At 42.1% G+C, this 22,214-nt stretch overlaps 2 protein-coding genes across 6 annotated transcripts in view; one reads left to right on the top strand and one right to left on the bottom strand.

Moving 5' to 3' along the window:
• LOC144728788 (uncharacterized) overlaps positions 1–12,604 on the bottom strand; it is a 42,381-nt gene extending 29,777 nt beyond the window's left edge. For all 3 annotated transcript variants that reach the window (XM_078608436.1, XM_078608434.1, XM_078608435.1), the window contains exons 1-7: positions 12,022–12,604; positions 6,778–6,826; positions 5,739–5,849; positions 3,499–3,564; positions 2,382–2,472; positions 1,697–1,776; positions 1,453–1,544 (exon numbers count right to left, since the gene is read on the bottom strand). In XM_078608436.1, the coding sequence (XP_078464562.1) occupies positions 1,453–1,544; positions 1,697–1,776; positions 2,382–2,472; positions 3,499–3,564; positions 5,739–5,849; positions 6,778–6,783 (446 nt within the window). In that variant the 5' untranslated portion in view covers positions 6,784–6,826; positions 12,022–12,604. The remainder of the gene's footprint in view (positions 1–1,452; positions 1,545–1,696; positions 1,777–2,381; positions 2,473–3,498; positions 3,565–5,738; positions 5,850–6,777; positions 6,827–12,021) is intronic.
• A 725-nt stretch (positions 12,605–13,329) lies between these two features.
• GGPS1 (geranylgeranyl diphosphate synthase 1) lies at positions 13,330–20,908 on the top strand. 3 transcript variants are annotated; one of them, XM_078608432.1, is made up of 6 exons: positions 13,330–13,438; positions 15,583–15,699; positions 16,152–16,222; positions 17,610–17,909; positions 18,826–19,071; positions 19,288–20,908. In XM_078608432.1, the coding sequence occupies exons 2-6, from the start codon at positions 15,624–15,626 to the stop codon at positions 19,510–19,512; spliced, it is 918 nt and encodes a 305-aa protein (XP_078464558.1). In that variant the 5' UTR covers positions 13,330–13,438; positions 15,583–15,623; the 3' UTR covers positions 19,513–20,908. The 3 variants fall into 3 exon arrangements, with proteins under 3 accessions (XP_078464558.1, XP_078464557.1, XP_078464559.1); XM_078608431.1 differs by lacking the exon at positions 13,330–13,438 and adding an exon at positions 14,083–14,204; XM_078608433.1 differs by lacking the exon at positions 13,330–13,438 and adding an exon at positions 14,213–15,041.
• Positions 20,909–22,214: the final 1,306 nt, after the last annotated feature.

The following is a 22,214-nucleotide window of genomic DNA, read 5'->3' as shown; positions in this document are numbered from 1 at the left end:
TCGTATTCATGTCCTTGGTAAGGAAAAACCTTCCCACCCCTGGCCAATTGGATAAAACCCTACCTGGTATCCACCAACCGTGAAGGGCATTATGCTAAGTTAGGCATCTACCGGTGGAGTGAGCCATGAAGGCGCTACAACAATTTTCTACAACAATCTATTGTGTGCCAATGCAAGGGTCCAATTCTGTCAATATCTTGCCAAGGGCAATTTGGTGATGTATTCTCCCCAAGAAGGCTCAATGCTCATGTGAATGAGCTGCATGTACAGCACTTCTAAGTCAATGCAATGAATGTAAACACACATTTCATATGATGAGCAGTACTTTGATAAACAAAAGTTGAATTAGCATTGCTGAATGCTGTACATCTATTTTAACAAACCGAAATTTGCATTTCGTTTCATGCCACGCTTTGCAAGCACATTTATTAAACATTTGGACAGACTTGTTATTTAATGTGGTGGTATACTGAATCATTAAACACACAGGATCAAAAAAATCAATGCTCTTCAGGCTGTTTCAAAAGCAATGAGAGACAGTTACATCACAAGCAGAATGCTCTACTACCAGACACTAAGATTGAAGTACACAACTAGTGTTGTGCACTGAATTCCGAGTGGACCCTCACATGGCCATTTGATCTATTCATATCTGCCAATTACAGACTCTTGCCATTTGGTATAACTTCTTTATCCACTTCGCTCACATCTTACATGGCCTGTGGATGAATGAAGGTCGTTCAGCAGACTGCTGATGCTAACGGTACTGGAACCATGCACTGCTGTACTTATAAGGGCACACACAAATCATTCATGTAGTCTGCATGGGCTGTTGTGGCAAGTGCTGTTGGCGATATGAAAAAAATACAAGTGCTCACCTCTTTACAATGTTATTTTACTTTTTTTGTGAGATAGACAATTATCGTGTGCCCACAATTTGCAAGCTAATATAGTACGAGCATTTAAAAGAGTTGACTCATTCGAATAAAAGTCTGTTTTACAATGCGTTTTTACTGGAGTAAAGTAAACAAATCTGAGCGCATTTATTATTATGATTTCATTATTAACACTGCCCCTGCAATGGAGGAATAGAAAAACTACGTAACTCTCTCCCTGAAGCCCTGTTGTAGCTAGCAGACCTTGACAATGGCATTTAGCTCCTGAACGCATTGCCATCATACGCAAGGACTGCCTATTAAATTCAAAATTCAATAACAGGCTAACATTTCCAGCAAATCCCCCATCTTCAGAGCAGAGCCAGAGGACAGAAAGATCTTTTCACATCCATTTAGATCTCGCAAGTTAAACTGGTGACACCCTGAGTAAACTGGAACCGTTTAAAAGAAATTTGACAAATGACCAGTTTTAAATTGACACAGTTTTACATGAGTAGACACCCAGTAGCATGCGCACACCCTGGGGGTTAGCAACGGAGCACTGTGCATTACTTACGTCAGACCCGACCTCCTGCCCTTAACGGATTTTCTTCCAAGGACTGGCGTACCAAAGTGCTCCGGATGTGTCAGCGGGAGTTGGTCCAAGCTCTGCAGTGCCAAGCACAACGCAATGGGGTGGTGGGAGAGAGAAAAAAAAATGTTGGTGCGCACTTTTAGTAACCGTACCACTATCAAACGCAAGTGGCTACGCATCGAAAAAACAAACAACGGAGTGGCGACAGACGAGCTCAAGCTCCTACCTCGCTTTTGGCAAAGTGTCGCTCTCCTTTGAGTCGCAAGGAAGATCGTCGCAGCACAGTTTCGTCGCCATCGTCAAAAACTGGGACAATACAGAAGAGGAGGGGTTGGTGAGTAAGCAGCAGTTGGAGTGCCAACACTCGGGATGTAATTATTCTACAAGCTGTCAATGAAAATCGTGCGTTATGCTCTTGACACGTGCGTTAGAATCGTCCGTGTAAGAATGTCTTGTTTACGTGCAATTTGGAGTGCTTCTAATCATTGTTCTTTGGGCCAAGTGGTGGATAGCATAGCCGACAGAGAAACGAGTCATCATCAATAAGACGAACTGCCCTCGGCTAATAATTATCATTTACAGCCTTTGCTAATTTCCTTCATTCAACAGTGACGTGGTGGCTCAGAGCGCTCATCACCTGGATTCGAATCCAGGGAGCCGATTCTTATTCAAATGGTTCCTAAAATGTAGTGAGTTAGCGGTCTCAGCCAAGTCACCAAATCATTGTATAAAATATCACCACATTTAAATCAGTTTGGCACTTTGTCTGGCTTAATTCCAGTTCTGAGAATAAAAAAAAACATCAGTATGAATGTATTGCTCATCTCACAATCAGAAGATAATTGGGGACAAAGACAAATAAACCATGACAAAATAATCAAGATATGCGTGCAACTGCATGACATCCTCACCAACGGTGTACCAGCTTGCATCTGTCAGCTTGCTAATCATGCCCTCCTGCAGAGTTCCATCTGACATCCTGATTTCCACTGCAGCACCGATCTGGACGGATCAGGAGGAACAGGACACATGACTTAAAGTCAGTTACGTATTGCGTACGTACATGAACCGCATCTAGGTCAGGTGAGGTGACCATCCATGTGCTCTCCAGCTATTAAGAACAACACGATCGCATTTCTCCACATCTGTCTCTCACCACAAAGTCCAGGTTCATACTGCATCGAATGCATGTACCATATATGTGAACACATGCCTATACAGAGACAAAATGCTCAGGTACACATCTAATTATCAATGTACGTGTGCATATGTACACGTACAACCCTTTTGTTAATCTGCTGCTGGCAGACAGCCAGCCCGAGCCCTGCAGTCCATGGGGGTTGTCCGACCATACTTCACCACACTGCCTTACGTGGGCTACTAAAGGTGAGAACAAATGTAGTAGCATAGTACAATACAACAATGCATTTTTACTTCAATGTCCTCTGCTGCCACAACGTAACCCCACAGCAGCCTATAATATCCCGTTCTTTTTTTTTTGCCAAATGGTCGAAGGCTCACAGTGCGAAACAATGTGTCCAGGGCCGTAAAGTTATATTATGAGAGTGTGTGTATTAAACGATGTTTTTAAATGATTTCATTATATCCCATCAAAACTTTAAAAGCTCACTATAAAAGTGTGAACTTGCACTCGGCAAATTCAAAGCGGGTTGAATTAGCAGCTGAATGTGTGTAAGTGGGTTCAAGTTAAGTTTATTTTTCAATAAACGAGTCCATTTTGCAAATGACCTGGGGCATTAGCCTGCCAGTAGGGGGCAATGATTGCAATTTTATATTAAAAAATTCAGATCCTGACACCAGCATACAATGGCCCACTCTCGTGAATCATGTTAGGAGATCTCTAATATTACGCCAGTAGTGATAATATAATCAGGCTTGGCCGCTGGATTAAAACCGCGAACCCCTACAACAGGCGGGGAAAGTGCTCCCGCTCGGCCAGGTCACCGCCTTGTACGTGCGTGTGTCCGTACGTACGTGTGTGCGCGTGCGTTATATCGAGGGACCAACCCGGAGGCATCCTTTGATCTGGTCGTCCTGCACAACGTGAGATGAGGAGTCTTGCTTGAACAGGACCTGGCAAAAAGTCACACGAAGACGAGACTCAATAACGGCGCATGGCTTAGCAGCCTGCAGAAAAGCAGTGGAGTAACAATGGTGACTTGACACTTCCTTCTTTTGAGATAAGCGTGCATACAATGCATCAGAGGTAACGGTCTCGCAATGTGGGCAGGCGCAAATGAGCTGCCATCAAAACAAAAGGTGGGAAATATGGAAAATTATATTTGACACTTTTTCACTCAATATTAATAAAGTGATTTATTTACCTAAGAATGGGGTGGAGCTTCCGTGCTGCAGTTATGAGTGGAATGCGGCATCAACTCAGCAACAGAGTTCAATTCCCACCCAAGACTAACAACATTAGCGAGTAATATTTGAAACAGTCATGCCCTTCCACCCTTCTCACCAACCCACACTCACCAGAGTGGTGAAGAACAGTCAAACAACCCCAATATCAAACGATCCCCATGAGCGACATTACATGGGGAGACCTTCATTCAACAGTGGATTTGGAAAGGCTGTAAATATTTAGAGTCAAATGTAACCCGTGCTACCAAGTGGACGTTCTCCGTGAGCCGTTGTGCGCGGCTTGGCCCAAAACTTCCTTCCCTGTTAACCCTTCCTCCAGGGGCCACTCACCAGAAGTTCACCATTTGGATGTGACATTTGGAATAAGATGATGTAAGTTTTACTCTTAGGTTTTTTCGGTAAAGTCACGTAGGTAAAAAATTAAATTAAAATTAATAAAAAGTTAAATAAAAAATCACGACTTTTGCAGGCAACACAAGCTTCCGTCTTCAGGTGGAACCGTCACAGCACGATTGCTATATCAAGTAAAGAGAAATTGCAAGAGACCCGACCTTGTATATATACTGGTTGAGGGGGGAGGAGCCAGGGTAGGCCCCTGGATCGGAGCTTTTTTTATGGTAAGGTTGGTGCGGCTGAGGTTGCTACTTTTATTAATTTTATTTTTATTTTTTACCTACGTGACTTTACTGAAAAAACCTAAGAGTATGAATTCTTGCAGTCACGAAAGCTTCAAATCTAGATGGAAGTATATTCTGAATACCACAAACGTCATCCATAAATTATCTTCGTTCTCAAGTGAATGTAAATACATTTGTAACAACCGTCCGAAAGACATTTAACGAATGAATGTCTACATGTCCTCCAGATGTCTTCTTACATCATCAGTAAGGGAAGTGATTGCAATGGCTAACATTCTTTCAGAAAATATTTCCTGAATGACCAAAATACATCCAGAAGTAATCATCCACAAGATAACGGAAAGGGTTCAGAGAATCGTCATGTATCTATCGACCATATTTTAGAACGAAAGGAAGAATCAATAAGTTATATAACAAATTAACCAATTGTAAAAGCATTCAAATGGTACATCTTACTCAAATGCATTATGCAGAACAATCATTGGCCCCCTACTGCAAAAACTTGACAGGACCCTCTGAAATAAGAAGCGAGACTTTCCTGGGCAAACAAGCATTATATAACGTGTACGTTATTAAAGCGGTTAAAGAGACACCAAACAATGAACCAAAGAACACACACTTCATCATTTATATATGATACATAAATGCTGCTATATATCCAAGACAGCCTCAAACATTTTTTTAAAGCATGTTTGCTGCATTAGGATTATTTGGCCAATTCGTATTTAGGGAGTATTTTGCACATGGGAGGAAAGCAGAGCGCCTGGAGGAAATACACGCACACAAGGAGGACAACATGCACATATCCACACAGATAGGTTCACAAGACCAGTTCATTCATCGCTCTAAGTGGTCGACCAACTGTGACCCACCAACCCTTGCCTCCAAAGCGTTAAGAATACAGCAGTGTGCCGCCTTCACTGTCATAGTATACTACATCTTTACGTCCATTTTTACTGTGTACTAGGACCGCGTAATACATATACAAAACTATAGAGGTTTTTGGGTTAGATAAATGTGTAGTTAAACCCGCAACCACAAGACACAGCCAATAAGTAAGGTTTGTCACGTAAACAGAACACACCAATTCGTTACTAATTCAGCACAACAGTGTGTTGGAGCGTAAACCAACAACAATTCCAATGAGAGTACGATGTTTCGCCGGTAATTACAACCAGCCTCATCAGACAGCCAGAGACAGCCAAATATTAAACCATTATATACAGAAATATATTGACTCACCTTCACTTTGACCAGCTTCTTTACACTTTTGATTTTGGCCTCGCAAAAGGCCCCCCGATACTTGGCACTCACATCTGTGCCGACCAGGAGGTAGGCAGGTTCATTCATTGTCTGTCACACAATAAGCAATGCACCACAAAGAAAATTAAAAGATCACACAAAACCAAACTTTTAGCTTTCAAATTCGTTTTTTATGCTCTTGCTCACAAAACTTGTTTCGTAGAATTACCAAAATGCCATTCCATGTTCACAATCTCGAATTAAGTGAACATGACGAGTGTCAATTTTAAGGCGCCATTTAAAACTGCACAGGAGCATGCTAAAGTGCTGGTCATTATGGAAATGTAACAATGGAAATATCAGTATTTTAAATATGTACTCATTTAGCGGAATTAAAATATATTAATCTCAGAAGCTTTTATTCCAGGAAGTATATATGTGTCATGTATTGATGCATAAAAAATGCATCTAAAATGTAGTGTGTATTTATGCAAATATTGTAAACATTATGTCTGTGTAAATACCATGCTGTTTAATAATTTTACAAAAAACAATAATCAACAGCCTTTTGTCAATCCACTGCTCGATGAAGGCCGCCCCATGCCTTCCCTCCTGCCACATGCCGAGCAACGTATGTATGTGTGTTCAACTTCTTTCGCACCTTACACAGCTAACCGTGATAATCGGAGGTGTGTGGGAAGGACAACTAAACACAAAAAGCATTTATCAAGAAATGAGTTTTCAATTTAGAGACATCCCACTCGTATATTAAGCCAATCATTTTGTTAACATAAAACCTGCAATCTATCAGGTCCTTTTTCCATTAAATTATTGAAAATGTACACCACTCATTTAGCTATAGTCCTTAGGTTGTGAGCATGTACAGTGGACACTTTCCCAACACTGCAATGCTGGTGGTGTTACCAGCATATCCTCTTGTTTACAAGGAATTTGCTGATTGGAACGACCCCTTTTGAACCAAGTGAAACTTGCATTAGGTGGGGAGAAGGTGACAAAGAGAGAAATGCATTTCATTTACCTTCATGTCTTTGTGCCTGAAGGTCAGTTCATTTAAATGTCTTCTTTTCCTTTATGCAAAAATAAAAAAAACGTGATTACAGACACACCTTATCATTCACTCTTACATTATCATGGCATAATAATTTTTTCCAGGATCTCCCTTGCAATAGATAGTTGTTCTATTAGGTTTAATTATGATTCAGAGGGTTTTTTAATCTCTCTAAAAAAATAGTAAATATTTGTCATGTTACACACACAGTATGTAACACATTTGCCTAATGAAAACAAAGACTTGGTCAGAAGGAACAAAGGAAAATGGCAAAGTTGTACGTGTGTGCAAGTGTGCAGATGACTACAAGAATATGTTGCACACCATCTGCTGAGACCACACAACTCGTCACCCACAACGCTCAAATACACACACACACTATGTAGACAATGTGCTGCCTGGCGTGATGGCAACCAGGGCTAAAGGAAGGCGCAGACAGGCTGCACCCAATTCTCTCCATGCTCAGAATCCCCATCACAATTTTTAACAATGCTGTTCACAGCCTCGGACAACTGCAGTGTCCCGTCCCCTGTTAAATACAACATTGCAGACGCAGCATAGCCTGAAATAATTCACAGCCCTTTGTCAATCCACTGCTAGATGAAGAACTCTCCGTCATCGGAGGTTACTTAGCCATACTTCACCATACTGGTCAGTGCAGGATGGTGAATGGGTGGGGCCAGAATTGGTTCAAATATAACTCGGTACTAATGTTAGCTGTGGCCAGGATTCAAACTTAGGCTACCGTGATCATAGCATAGTACACTACGCACTGTGCCATCACTCAGCATATCCTGTGCATTCAACATCGTAAAAGATAAAAAAAAATCAACTGTTGAGCTGATAATGCCTTCAAGGTCAACATTTTCTGCTCTCGGCTATTTAACGTGACACGGATTTTGTACTTGTACGAGCCATTGGCGTGCCACAAATGACTACATAACTGGCAGTGCTGTCTGGATGTTACAGGCAATAGCCAAAATAAGTACCATCAGGCAATTTAAACTTGTAATTTAAAAAGATGCTGCCTCTCAAAGAGCTCTTACCTACTTAAAATAAATTTACTCGAAACATCTACAAAAACAACTGATAAACATATGCTTTAAAATTGTCAATGCTCTCAACTCGAGAATTTCATTGACCATTTTTGTGTAGTGCATTTTCTCATTTATACAGGAAAGCCTCACTGAGACTCAATCATCTTTTTTTCTTTGAGGTTCTTCTTTTGATCTTTGGCCTACTTATTCTTTAGTATGTTTTTACATGTGGCAGAAAACTCCAGCATCCACAGAAACAGCCACTTTTACAGGAAAACCACTTGATCATTCAAATTCCTTCAACATAAGTCGAGCTGTATCATCATCACTAAAATTGCTCCTAAATCCCCAAAGGAAGATCATGCCATTTTCTTCAAATAAAACTCCACTTTAATTGCCTACACCTATTACGGATATCAGAAACAACATCAACGAACAGAGTGCTTCATATAAATGGGTTTATGGATTGATTTTAAAACTTACATTCCAATCCCATAATCAGCACATCTTAAAATAAAATAAAAAATAGGGTTTTTATACAAAAACATTGTTTTCTCATTCCATTGCACCTGGAAATAGTTTAAGCCGTAATTCTACAACTGCTTGGCTACTGCGACACTGCTTATAGATCAGCTACTAATGAAACACAAAACGGACTAACCCGCTTAAATAATTCTACTCTTCGATTTGCACTGGATGTACCATACAGGACCCACCATTGTGACCCCTACTTAAAATCCAATCTGACATCACGTGGTGCAAAAATAAATATACACTGGGCCCTGTTCATCCATAAAATCTTACTTTGCAAATAGGAACTATACTTCGCTAATTTATTAACCCCGTTGTCAAAGCCAAGAAACCTAAGACGTTCATTTATTTGCTTTTTAACCCCAAGAACAAGAAACGTTGACCAAACCTTTTCCAATACAGCACTAACGTTTTGGAACAACCTTGTTTCCTCCCTTAACATCGTAAATCTTCCTTTAAAATATATCCTGAAGGAGAAGATTAGTGCTGGATACGACTGCATTTGCAAATGTGATTTGTAACTTTTAACCTTTCTCATGTATCAACTCCCACTCACGACCAAAACCAGTATCGATAGTTAAATGTTGATGTGCAATTTTATTGCGGGGCTGTGTGTTGTCTTTGTGTGGTCTGGGACTGTTTTTGCTGTTGTTTTTCTGCCTTACCCAAACTTGGCAATTGTATGCAGGAACTTCTATCGCACCATACATAGCACCCGTGCTAAGCGGAGTTGCGGGATTGGTGTATTTATGCAATTTTAGCTTACATTATTTATTTTACGTGCTTATTTTTTTAGATGTACTTACCTTTCCTATACTTTGCAATACAATCGTTTTTGTGATTGTTTGTTGCTGTAACTTTCTGACCTGCCCTCCTGGACAAATGTGAATACGAGCTTCATAGCTCATCGGATTTTTCCAGGATAAATAAAAGAGTTTAGCACGTAGGCTTTCGCGACCAATATTATATTGATAATAAAGGTTTTTGGGTTAAATCGCGTAAATATAAACGTGCCGTAAGCCTCCACCACCCGATGATGCTGGATATAATTACCAGCAAAACGTCGTATTCAAATAGTAAATGTTGTGGATTTACTCTCCAACACACCGGTGGGCTGAAGTAGTAACTAATGGGCGCGTTGTTTACGTGACAACCCTTACTTGTTGTGTCGGGTGGTGGAGGGTTATGACACATTTATACTTACGCGATCTAAACCAAAACCCTTTTTTAATAATCAAAGATTCTGATTAGTATACTCTTTGGTTCTTTCGGTAAAGTCATGTAGGTATAAAATATGTTTTATTGCCAGCAACTACAATTGGGTACGACCAAATAGACTACAACCACAATATAATCTTAGTGAGCCATTATCAAGTAAAAGATAGATGATGGATGGGTCTCCACACGGGATACCTACAACCACGAACTACAAAAGCACATGTAACAAAAACAAGACGAACATTTTCTTTTGGCCGAATCATAGATTTATCCGACACATGTTCACTGCATACTAAAAGGCGACACGCGTTACGCAGCAGACGAATGAAAAGTGAGCACGGAAAAAGGGAGGATTCTAAATCCTGGATTACAAACGAGACGAGACTGAGAATAAAAAATCTGACTCACAATTTAAAGGGAAACATTTGCAATGGCTTCAAGTGCACTTGAGCAGGAGTCGTTGATACAACTGATACGTGGTGGAAGAGTGTTTTATACGGACTGTGCATTTACGATAATAACAATGCTTCGAAAAGCCACTATATGCACAGATACACCAAATTAAATATACAACATGCATGTTTTTTTTTTATCAAGTGTTCCTGTGCCATTATGATCGATGCATGTGTTACCATAACATTGTGGGATGGTTATTTATCACCCAATATGCTCCTCCACACTGTTGTACAATGTGTGAAACACTATGCAAGTGAAACATTACACCAAACGCAGGCTGTATGTAGCATACTGCAGTAGGATTTATACTTTAGGAGATTCACACAATGTCTCGCGTTCACGTACACGTCATCCTATGTTTGGTATAGAAGCCCTGTTGGGTTAAACATTGACACTGTAAGGCACTAATGCTAAACATCGCTGAACAGACCGATGCACTCATGGTCACAATACACAGTATACTGTCCTGTGTATATTACAGTGCATACGATGTTGTAGTACTTGCTGCAATCTCATCATTAGCCATGCTCAATCCACTGCTGAATGAGGCCTTCCCGAGCCGGTGTCATATCCTGACGCTGCAACACGCTCCTAGTACTCGAGCAAGCAACCGATTACGACGTGTCAATATCTAAATATCTTTTAGCTTTTGTTTATTTTGTAATCAGACATTGCGTGTGCATGCTGCGTCTCATTCTAATACCACACGTGGCGCGTTGACCTGCATGCGTGTTCACTGCAGGGATAGATAGTATCGACCATATACAACTCCGGACTTGCGAAGCGTGCAAGATTATTGCGCGGGCGACACGCAGAATCTCAGAATCTCACGTATGAGGAACGTGTCTGAACGTAGAGACACACACACACAGGTGGCCATTGTATCTGTGTGGAGGTTTCGATCGTGAACCGGCACTTGTGTGTACGGCCTCATCCTTCTCCTCCAAACCTCTCACGTTCTCTCTCCTCCAAACACACGTGGCGGCTTAGCGTCCACCGAATGCTCTCAAAGTGAACGAGTGCTGAGACTCGGCAAGGCTTTTTCCCGTGTAAATAAAGGAACGTTATTACCCTTCTTATTACTAATACTACTAATACACGGCACTGTACACAGTACTTGCATTCACCACGTCCTTCCACCGACGTCTTGTGTCCAAAGCAAGCAGCGCACAACTGCTACGAAACGACCAAGATGGATGGATGGATACACCGTAATCATCTTGATTTTTTTTTCTTTTAAAAAATACTTTAAATAATACCGTAGTGGTAGCAGGAGCAGCAACGGAGCAGCAATAAAAGAAAGATGAACATGCGATCACCTGAAATCCTTGACGATAAATCCCACAGCGATGCCAAACCACAGCGGAACAAACAATAACATCGACAAATCCGAAACATAGCCAACATCATCGGCCACGATCAATCAATCCACTGCTGGATGAGGTCACAGCGTTGCAACACAAAAGACCAACAATGCATGCTCATAGCAAAACCACTGCAAGGCAGATTTAATTATGAATGGATAGGGAGGTGATGAGGACACAGAGATGAACGCACATGTTATAAACTATCATAGCATTAAAGACATGTAACAGCAATGCAATTATTTTTAAAAATGAGGAATCAGTGATGAATGAATGGGGTAGTGTGCTGGTTTATGCATGGTGATGTAAGGTATAACATAACACGATATAATATTCATGGTTCTTTCGGTAAAGTCACGTAGAAGGGAAATAATAAAAATATAACGTAATAAAATACTATTATTTCGATTCTACGTGACTTTACCGAAAGAACCAAGAAGATGAATTCCTGCAGTCACGAAACATACCACGATATTTTAAACTATAATAGCAACACGAAAATAACACATTGCAATGATAATTTGTAACAATGAATGGGTGGTGATGATGTTTATGAATCAACGAGTGAGTGTCTCGTGTGGGGTGACACATGTAGCAGTAATAATTACCCGTGGTCAGGCCATCCACTTCCCTGGCTCCATGCATACGGAGTGAACTTATCAGCGCTTAAAGAACATAACAACACGTTTTAATCGTGTTGTTATTAATATAAATAATTACATCGTTGTAACTAACGGGGGCGAACGACTCCTGCAAACGCTGCCGATTTAGAATAATCGCCGTTTAAAACTGAACCGATGACCATAACAAGGGAATTAAAACAATAAAAACTACGACTGATTGCGAGCAAAAACAAACAAAAATGTTCAACAAATTTCAGTCGAAACCGCTTCGTGGGCTGCGATTATTTAATTATTTACCGACCACCACCAGCAGCAGCAGCAGCGGGCTGCAACAATCGCGTTCGATTATGACTATTGCTAGTGTATTGGCTTTCTTTGCACAACGTCGCCTTCGTAAATAAAACAACCCCCCCCGCCACACGAAGCAAAGTCGTCAACACGCAAAACGTTAAAGCGGAGCGAGCGAGAGAGGGAGAGAGGGAGCCGAGTGGCAACACAGAAGGCGGGAGGGGAGGCCGCGGGGCCACGGCGGCTCCCAGTAACTAACAACGGCGTGATGACAACACCACGCGCGTGACGTCACCCCCAGACCACGCCCCTATGCCCCCAGACCACGCCCCTCTGCCCCCAGACCACGCCCCTCCGCCCACAGACCACGCCCCTTCGCCCCCAGACCACACCCCTCTGCCCCAGACCACGCCCCTTTACCACCCGCCCAGCCCCTACTACCCCCACCAAGCCACGCCCACCCCACCTCACGCCGCCGCCACTTCCTGGTGGAGCCCCGCCCGCCACGTGACCGCTCGCCGGAAGCCGGCGCCGCCATCTTGGGTAAGGCTAACAAAACTAACAGTACTGTGCTGACAACACTGTATATATAAGTACTGTGCTGATATAAAGTACTGCATTGACAGTACTGTATTGGGATACGGTACTGTGTTGAAAGCACACAGTTCATCACATACAGTATCACCACACCGTGCATGCTTGTGGCTTTAAAGGGAGGGGGCATATTGAGGATACAGTCATGGGCGACGTTTCGGGCAATGATTCCTCAGGACATACACGTGGCTCATTTCCAGAAATTTCGTTTATTTCCCCTCATTAGGCTTTAAACGTGTAACTTCCATTCGTGCGAATTAAAACCAACCTCTACACGATCGGGAAAAAAATTCACTTTTTTTTTGTCATGCCCCAAAATATTTACCGCATGTATAGTGGTCGTCAACTCCCCACAAACTTCTACGTGACGACTTTGTATTGACTGGTATTTCAGGCCACGAGGGGCGTTGTTGAGGAGCGCGATAAGTGTTTATTATTACTTACACGCTTTTATTTAACTCACTCTGTTGTTGCTGTCGTATCCTCAAAATTTGAAACTCAAAAAGAAAAATAATCCGCAGTGAGTTTGAACATCGCCGAGTGGTCTGAAGCGGGGTGGTGTTGGGTGGTGGTGGTGAATGGTTGTTGATGGGCGGTGGTGTTGGTTGGTGGTTGTTGATGGTGGGTGGTTGATATGTGGTGGTATTGGTTGGTGGTGGGTGATGGTGGTGATGGTTGTTGATGGGTGGTGGTGTTGGTTGGTGGTGATGGGTGGTGGTGGTGTTGTTGGTGGTGTTAGTGGGTGGTGGAGGTGATGGGTGGTGATGGGTGTTGGTGGGTACACGAGGTGTCGTCTCGCGCAACGGGGAACCCCGCGTGAACGTATGCGACTTAATAACGCCGTAGCTAACGCACACACACACAAACACCCCATGGAGCTCTAGAAAACGTCCGTCGGTAACATTGTTACTGGCGGCGATGTCTTCCGGAGGAGGAATAAGAAGAACCTCCCCGGAGTCAACAACAACAACAACAACCCCCCGGTAGCCGCTAGAGGGTTGTTGCTGTTTTGTTGTTCCGGCAATCGCGTTGCATTTCCCAACACGCATAAGCAGCTCGGCCACCCTCATTGGTGCAAATTTATTTTGCCGGACGCACCACGTGGCCGGCTCTGGTCCAATCGGAGTCGCGGGCAGGGGATGGGGGGAGGGTGGCCTCTGCCTATGCGTTGTATGGAATTCGGTGCCGGTATTGTGAATGGACTCGTTGCCGACTGTCGCGATTTGTTGAGACGATCTCAGTTGTTGTTGTTGTTCACAAGGCGGGAGGACGCGGTCGTTCGGGGGGTAAGGTCATTTATAAACGTCCCTTTACCCGGCTGAGGTGGTGTAGTGGGTGGTGGTCTGGGTTGCGGCGTGATAAGAGCGAATGTCTTGGAGGTGTATGCGGTGCGATGTCGCTCGTCACAAGCAGGCAGAAATAACCAAGCCGGTTTTTGTTTTCGGATTCGGTAAATTAAAAAAAATCAACGTTTAATAAGTACTCTCGGGTTTTTTCGGTAAAAAAAATTATTCCAATAAAATAAAATGACAATAAATGAAAATGACTAAATTAAATCACGACCTACGTGACTTTTTCCGAAAAAACCTAAGGGTATGAATCATTGCAGTCACGAAAGCTTCAAATCTAGTTTAATAAGTAGCTGTCACGAGGCAGTCACGACCAAACTAAATGCAACAATAAGAAAATACTTTGACAATTTGCCGGAAAGGGTAAAGTCTATTCTTACTTTGTGTATCACTTTGATACGGGTAAAAAGGGTCCCATAGATATGCTCACTGGTCAATGCGGGTTTGTTGGTGGTCGGTTGCATCGTGCCGCATTGGACATTTTGATAGCCAGGACCTGGAGTCAAACTTAGGTGGCTATCCTCATTGGGAAGTGTACTGTTATTGCATCACTGCTCTCGCTGTTATTGTGCTGTATTCATAGGTATATTATTCCAGGAAAAGTTGAATGGTTTAACCTCAATACTTTTGAATATGAATTGCTTAAAGTTCACGTAAACTAAAAACTGTCATGTGCTCAGATGTTCAATTCATGCTGCCTTGTTCTGTTCTAGATTTGAAGCTTTCGTGACTGCAAGGATTCATACTCTTAGGTTTTTCGGTAAAGTCACGCAGGTAAAAAATAAATAATATTAGAAATAAAATCATTATTATGACTTTACCGAAAAACCTAAGAGTATGAATTCTTTGTTCTGGTTTCTGGATGCTGACGTTCAGTTGAGGCATCAACTTGCCACTGATCTTAACCGTGGCCATGAATCGAACTCGTGTAGGGCATTATTTAGTGGTGGTCAGTGATTTTATTAAGTCTTGAGTACAATCTGTATATTCATAATAAAGGTTTTTGGTTTAGATCGCGTAAGTATAAATGCGTCGTAACCCTCCACCCGACAGCCAGTAATGTTTGTCACATAAACAACGCCCCAATTATAAAGTTGGCATCAGCGCAAATGGGGTGGGATGATGTATAACAAAGATGTGAAAAAGGGACCTGACAAAGTGGGTTTAGAGGTTTGAATAGTGCTCAGTGCTGGTTAACTATTTCATTAGTTTAGGTGGTAGGACTGGAATATGTTTTACAATGGTTTACTCCTCACCTGTAAACAAGTACTGTTATTCTTGCGTTTTATTTGCTTTGAACCTTTCGTACTTACAGTACTTGCAGTTGGGACACAACTAAATCTCTGACGTGACAGCATGGCGGAGAGCGTAAAGGAAGATCAAACAGAGAGAATCCTCATGGAGCCGTACAACTACTTGCTTCAATTGCCAGGTTGGTCCTGAAGGCATTGCTGGGTTTCACGTTAACAAATCTGGCAATGCATAGTCAGACTATGGCAAACCAGTGAACTGGTAATGGAGAGAGGAAGGGCTCATTTAATGTCACTGTGAGTAAAGTTGAGTTGGCAATGTTATTTCTCACATGGAGGAGAAAGTTTAAGTTGCCACACTTGAATAATGAAACTCACAGTTCTACTGTGCAGCAGCTGTAGGATTTGGCGGAGGGTATAACGCATTGAAATGGTGCAGTATCATCACCCTCTTTGGCCATGATTACATCTTGATCTTGAATGTAAATGTACAGCCATGTATTAGTCCACTACTGGATGAGTGCCATATGGATTGTTGGGGTTTATTGACCATATAATAATACTTTTACAATTACTGTCTTGTACTGTCAACGAATGTTGGCATGGGATTGTACAATGTGCTGCATTTATACAGGTGCGCAAATAAGGACCAAGCTCTCAAAGGCTTTCAACTATTGGCTACACATCCCTGAAGACAAATTACAGGTGGAAAATGTCACCACGGAAACATACCTATCAGTCTTAAAAAGTATTAGTCTAAAGTCCATGTATGTATTGATACAGCTGGTAGGCAGACACATCAATTAAGAGTTAAATAACCACAGTATGATAGTCGTTTGTCATACAGCCCTATATAAATGCAGGATGAAGGCCTCCCCAAGTCTTTTTTCTCAAGGGGATGTTTCACCATACTGTGCCATGTTGGTCAGTATGGGTTGGTGAAGGTGGTATCTAGGACTAGGGCCAGTTAGCTATCACTCACCACTAATATCAGCCGGGGCCGGGAATAAAACTGATTGCTGGGTTCATAGCACAGTTTGCTAACTCTTATGCCACTGCTCCACCCCACTGATAATCCTTACACCACCACCATTCTATTACTATATTGCATTCTCAATGCATTTTTGTATTTCATTCTATTCGCTATCAGTTTGGCAAACATTGTCTACTAAACATGTAAAGATACATCAATTCCGCAATTGACATTGGTTCTTACGCTCCAAATAAATGTTTTAAATCATGGGCTTAAGAGTTGATTATTCAGGATTTATGCAAATGTGTGCTAATATACATTGAGAATAATGGTATCTACAAGACAATGAGCAAATCATATGGCACAAAATACAGACAGCACAAATAAAAACACGTACGGGATAAACTGAACAAACAAGACAACATGAGATAATTTACGGGGTAGACGGTACAAATGCGAAAGCAGAACATACAATTCTAGATTTGAAGCTTTCGTGACTGCAAGGATTCATACTCTTAGGTTTTTTTCGGTAAAGTCACGTAGGTAAAAAAATAAAATTAATAAAAGTAATAATATAAATAAAATACATTATTTTATTTATATTATTATTACTTTTATTAATTTTATTTTTTTACCTACGTGACTTTACCGAAAAAACCTGACAGAACATACAAATGAGACAGTCCAAAAAAATATACAACTGAGACAGAAGATGAGATGTAAGGAAGGAGTCTGTACAAATGAGATAGAATACACAACACAGCACAATTGAGTGAGACACGAGCCACGCAGTACAAGTGAGATTGTAACTGTATATTGTGACAATTCATCTGATCCCTCGAGGGGTGAATATTTACACAGCTCCGTGATTTGTTTTCGGGTTGTGTACCGCGTGTTGTTCGACACGATGTCTCACATTTGGCTGCACATGCTGGGAGCATCGTCAGGAACTGAATTCTAAACATCGGACATCATGCCAAACAACGCATGCGGTACAAACTGAAAATACATCACAGAGCCATACAGCACATCCTCAAAAATCCACAGTGAATCTTTACATGTCCGCTGTTATAACATACTTTTGCGTGCGTCCATGTTCACGTCGCCCATCCGCCGCAGATTATAATGGAGGTGACGCAAATGCTGCACAATGCGAGTCTGTTGGTGGACGACATCGAGGACAACTCGAAGCTGCGGCGCGGCCTGCCCGTGGCGCACAGCATCTACGGCATTCCCTCTGTCATCAACTCCGCCAACTACGTTTACTTCCTCGGCCTGGAGAAGGTGCTGACGCTCGGCCACGCTGACGCCGTCGCCCTGTTCACCAACCAGCTGCTGGAGCTGCACCGCGGCCAGGGCATGGACATCTACTGGCGTGACTCTTACACCTGCCCCAGCGAGGAGGACTACATACGCATGGTGAAGTTGCCTTGGGCATCACACTCACGCCTGTGTAGCATGGCTTGTGTTTCTGTGTCTTCCAGTTGTTATTTTACGGTACAAGAATTGTCTTTTTACGTAGGAATACAAACCTTCCCCCACCGACCAAAAATAATTAACTTCTTATACAATTTGGATCACCATAGCATCTTAATGCAAGTGAATCACAAGATGCTGCGCACAAACTGAACATTTATATCGTAGAGAGAAAGTCATAGGCAAATATAAAAAGGAAGATCGAGAGGACTTCAAAGTTCAAGTTCAAAGTTAATTTATTAGGTATAGCCCTGTGAGCCATTTGGCTCTTGAATCGGGTGCAACCGCAACAAACAAAAAACATGAACAAGAAAACATCTTAAAGTGACTATGTGCAAACAGAAAATCCAGGAAAAGACAGCAAAATATTGCAGAAAATCACCATACACCAACCCTGTGCAAATATCCCAGTGGGATGCAAGTCAAACAACAACAACCACAAGACAACTTACATTAAGGCCATCAGTCTAACTCTGTACTACAACAAACAAACATGGCCAAACCAAAAAACTTTTCGAAAATCACCAACCAGAGAGAATCGACAGCATGTCTTTAGTATTATGTAGATATATAGGATCTGCATCCTGGATTGTCCATTGTTAGACATTTGTTATTATGTATCATTAACACTTATTGGGGTGATGTCACTAGAATGCCATAATGGCGTGCTTTCCTATATTTTATTATATTTATTTTTCTCATTAACAAAAGTTAAAACTCGTGTTTGACATCCTTGCTTTGTATCCACAGAATAAGAGCTGATATTTTTTTTGCCGCATCTTCCTTTTAGAAGAGTGCCGTGATAAGAGCATTAGTGCAGGTTGCCTGACATGCTGAACGCGTTTCTCTGTCCTGGTAGGTTCTGCGTAAGACGGGCGGTCTGTTTGGACTTGCGGTGGGGCTTATGCAGCTGTTCAGCGAGAACAAAGCCAACCTGCGGCCAATACTTGACACGCTGGGGATGCTCTTCCAAATTCGGGATGACTACGCCAACCTGCGCTCGCAAAAGTACATGGAGAACAAAAGTTACTGCGAGGACCTGACTGAGGGAAAGTTTTCATTTCCGCTCATCCACGCCATACAATCGGAGCCTAATTGCACACAGGTAATTGAGGGTCTTACTTGTGTCTCTTTGGAAACATTTCTAAAATATTGAATTTAATAGATGGAAAATGTCCAAATTGAAACGTTGGATGTGTACTCGCCATGTACCTTCATGAGCTACTAGTTTTTCTGCTTGCATCTCCCATCTTGACGGTTAGTCTTCATACTTTTTCAGCCTTCACAAACCTGAACCTGCAATTGTCTCCGTCACCGACAGGTGCTGAGCATCTTGCGAAAGCGGACAGAAGACATCGACGTCAAGCGGTACTGCGTCGAGCATCTGGAACGCTTGGGCTCCTTCGAGTACACGAGGCAGACTTTGTTGCAACTGGAGAAGCAAGCGTACAAGCAGATTGCCGAGCTGGGCGGGAATCCACTCCTGGAGGCGCTGGTCAAACACCTTGCGGAGATTTTCCAGCAGGAACCAAATGCACAGGAGTAGGGAACGCTGCACTAACCCCTTGGTACTGTACATTCAGTGCATGTGGTGTTCGCGTCCATTCTCGAGGCGCAAGGCTTTCGCGGAAGAAGCAGCACTGTGCGAGCTATTGCAGTAGTACACGCAATCGTGCGGAATGCACTTGGACAGAACACGGATGGAGGGTAACGTTATTCGAATGCCAGTGGTGTTTCTGCCCTTTGGTGCTCTGACCATGCTCTTGTTTAGTACTTCAGGGCATTGTATGAGTGGATGTTTTTGAAATAATAAATGTAAGTTGAAAAAGTAGAGGCGCACAATTGACAATGCAATCGACTAAATGATGAATACAATTCCAACCTGTTAATTCATTGCTGCATGCAGGTAAACCCACACCACATCAATCATGGGGTTTGTTTGGCGAGACTTTGCTATGCTGGTCAGTCGCTTGATGAAGAGGAAGCCTAGGACTAGTTACAAAAATAACTGATCGTAGCCAAGGCTGGGAATTGAAAATGGGTTCACAGGTTCATAGTGCAACGCCACAAACTGCGGCGCTGCCACTCCACACGTCGATACAATTATTGAGCAAAATCAATTTTAATGTAATGGTGACACGGAAGCCAAATGTTAATTGCACCCTTCATCAGTCTTACATTAAGAGGAAGTGCAGCAAATTTCCTTAATATCCATCTTGTATGAGTAGACGTAATTGCAAAACGGGAACAGAAGGGTAGTCTCACCATTCTAAAAGATAAAACGTAACATCTAAAGAAGAACACTGCATTATTTTGCATGGGGTGTATGATATATCAGATTGTCGCGACTGATTTTATACACACGCAGGATGCTTGCATTTGCCAGACTTTAATTAGCATTTGTCTGAGTTGACACATACTAATATGAGATTCACCATTGCCTGGAGAAGTCTCATAAAACCACTTAAGTCTGCTGTTGCCAGAACTAGTTCCTAAACGTTGCTGATGAAAACATACCCCAGTTTGATGCAGTACGCCTCATTTTCAAGTGAAAGGGAAAGAGTTGGTACACTCGTAAATGTAACACTTACATAAATAAGTGTTAAGTGTACACCTTGTGTGCAAATTATGAAAACGCACAGGCGTTTGTGATTCAGTCAATACCGCAACAATTACATTTGGAATTTTTTACAATTGTTTACACTGAAAAATGTATGGTTTAGCTTTGCAATATTTCATTTAATTACGTTTTAGTGTTGGAGTGTAATGGTGTACTTGTGCAACTTTTCTACACAGAACACGACTTTTTTGTATTGAATGCCAAACAGTTAAATAAACGCTTTGAAATACAACGTGATAAATGCAATGTACACAAATGTTCGTGATTTTGTTTTCACTTGTGTATCTTTGTTTGCAAATAAAGCCTCATTGCATTGTGTGTACCCTTTGGAATGACCTGTATGGATATTTAAAGTTATTGGAAGCATTTTCACATCTTTCTTCGGTTATAAGTTATTTTATGGAATTGTTTATTTTCAATGCGTCTGTTGTATGGAGGTAATTTGATTCTCAGCCATGCCTAACCTCAATGATTAATGGTTTCTGAATCGGCTCTGCCCCCCTCTACCAACCCACACCCTTCAGTGTGGTGAAGTATGGTCAAACAACCGCATCTAGGAGTGTTATAATACTTATGTACACGTTTAATTGGTTTGCATGACTCCTGCAAACACAAGAGGTGTTACATTTATGTACGGGCAGTCCTCAGTTTACGAATTCGTTCCTGAGACCCGTTAGGAAGTCTATCGTTCGTAAGTAGAAGACTGCTTGCACGTTGGACTTCTTTCGCACCGTACGTGCTAATCGGATGTGTGGGAAACATAAATGTTAATATAACATACCTGTCAACTCATACGGTGTACCCGTATTGTACAGGGAAATTGAGTTTACGGGCAAAAAATGTCTTTGTGTTTCTCCCTTGTGATGGGACTTTGTCGGGTTAACTTTGAGATTTTAAAAGGGCATAGGCCATAGGGTGACCAATAAGGTCTGAATTGGTCTGTAATTAGGCACTGCTAAGGGGTTGACAGGTATGCCTTGTACATGCTGATCTCGGATATTTAGACTAAACACGAATTTATACACCAACAAACGATAGCTCGGCGAAGAGGCCAAAAAACAAATGTTCAAACTCGTGGGTGACCTTGATTCTAAACGCGAAGGGGAAAATCCGGATGACCCGGCGAAAAATCCACGGGGAGATGAGACGTGCAAAATGACACATGTTCACTTTAAGATGTTTTCTTGTTCATGTTTTTGTCTTTTGTTTGTTGTTGCGGTTGCAGCCGATTCAAGAGCCGAATGGCTCACAGGGCAACACAAAATAAATGGAAAACTGAAAACTGACAAAATAATGTAGGGATCGAACCTACGACCTCCTGCAATCCCGGCGAGGTAGTTGACATCTCATCGCGGGCACCCCCCCAGTGGCAGCTTTTGGATAACAAAATATAAAAAAAATGTGACCCGGCACCCGGGCCTGCAATAGTTATTTGAACTTCTTTCGCGCCGTACGTAGCCAACTTGCAATAATCGGGACAACAAACTAAAGACAACGCAGCAGTTCTAAATAATCAAGTTCTCAATCTGGGTTATCTATCGAGGGAAATCGCAAGCGCACAGCTCCAAGTGGCTTCCTCGATATCGGAAGGAAGATCGTTCCGTATTCTTGGTTCTTTCGGTAAAGTC

The sequence above is a fragment of the Lampetra planeri genome, chromosome 30 (genome assembly GCF_965212315.1).
Source record: "Lampetra planeri chromosome 30, kcLamPlan1.2.h2, whole genome shotgun sequence".
NCBI classification, from domain to species: Eukaryota; Metazoa; Chordata; class Hyperoartia; order Petromyzontiformes; family Petromyzontidae; genus Lampetra; species Lampetra planeri.
This window is presented reverse-complemented; position numbering and strand designations above follow the sequence as displayed.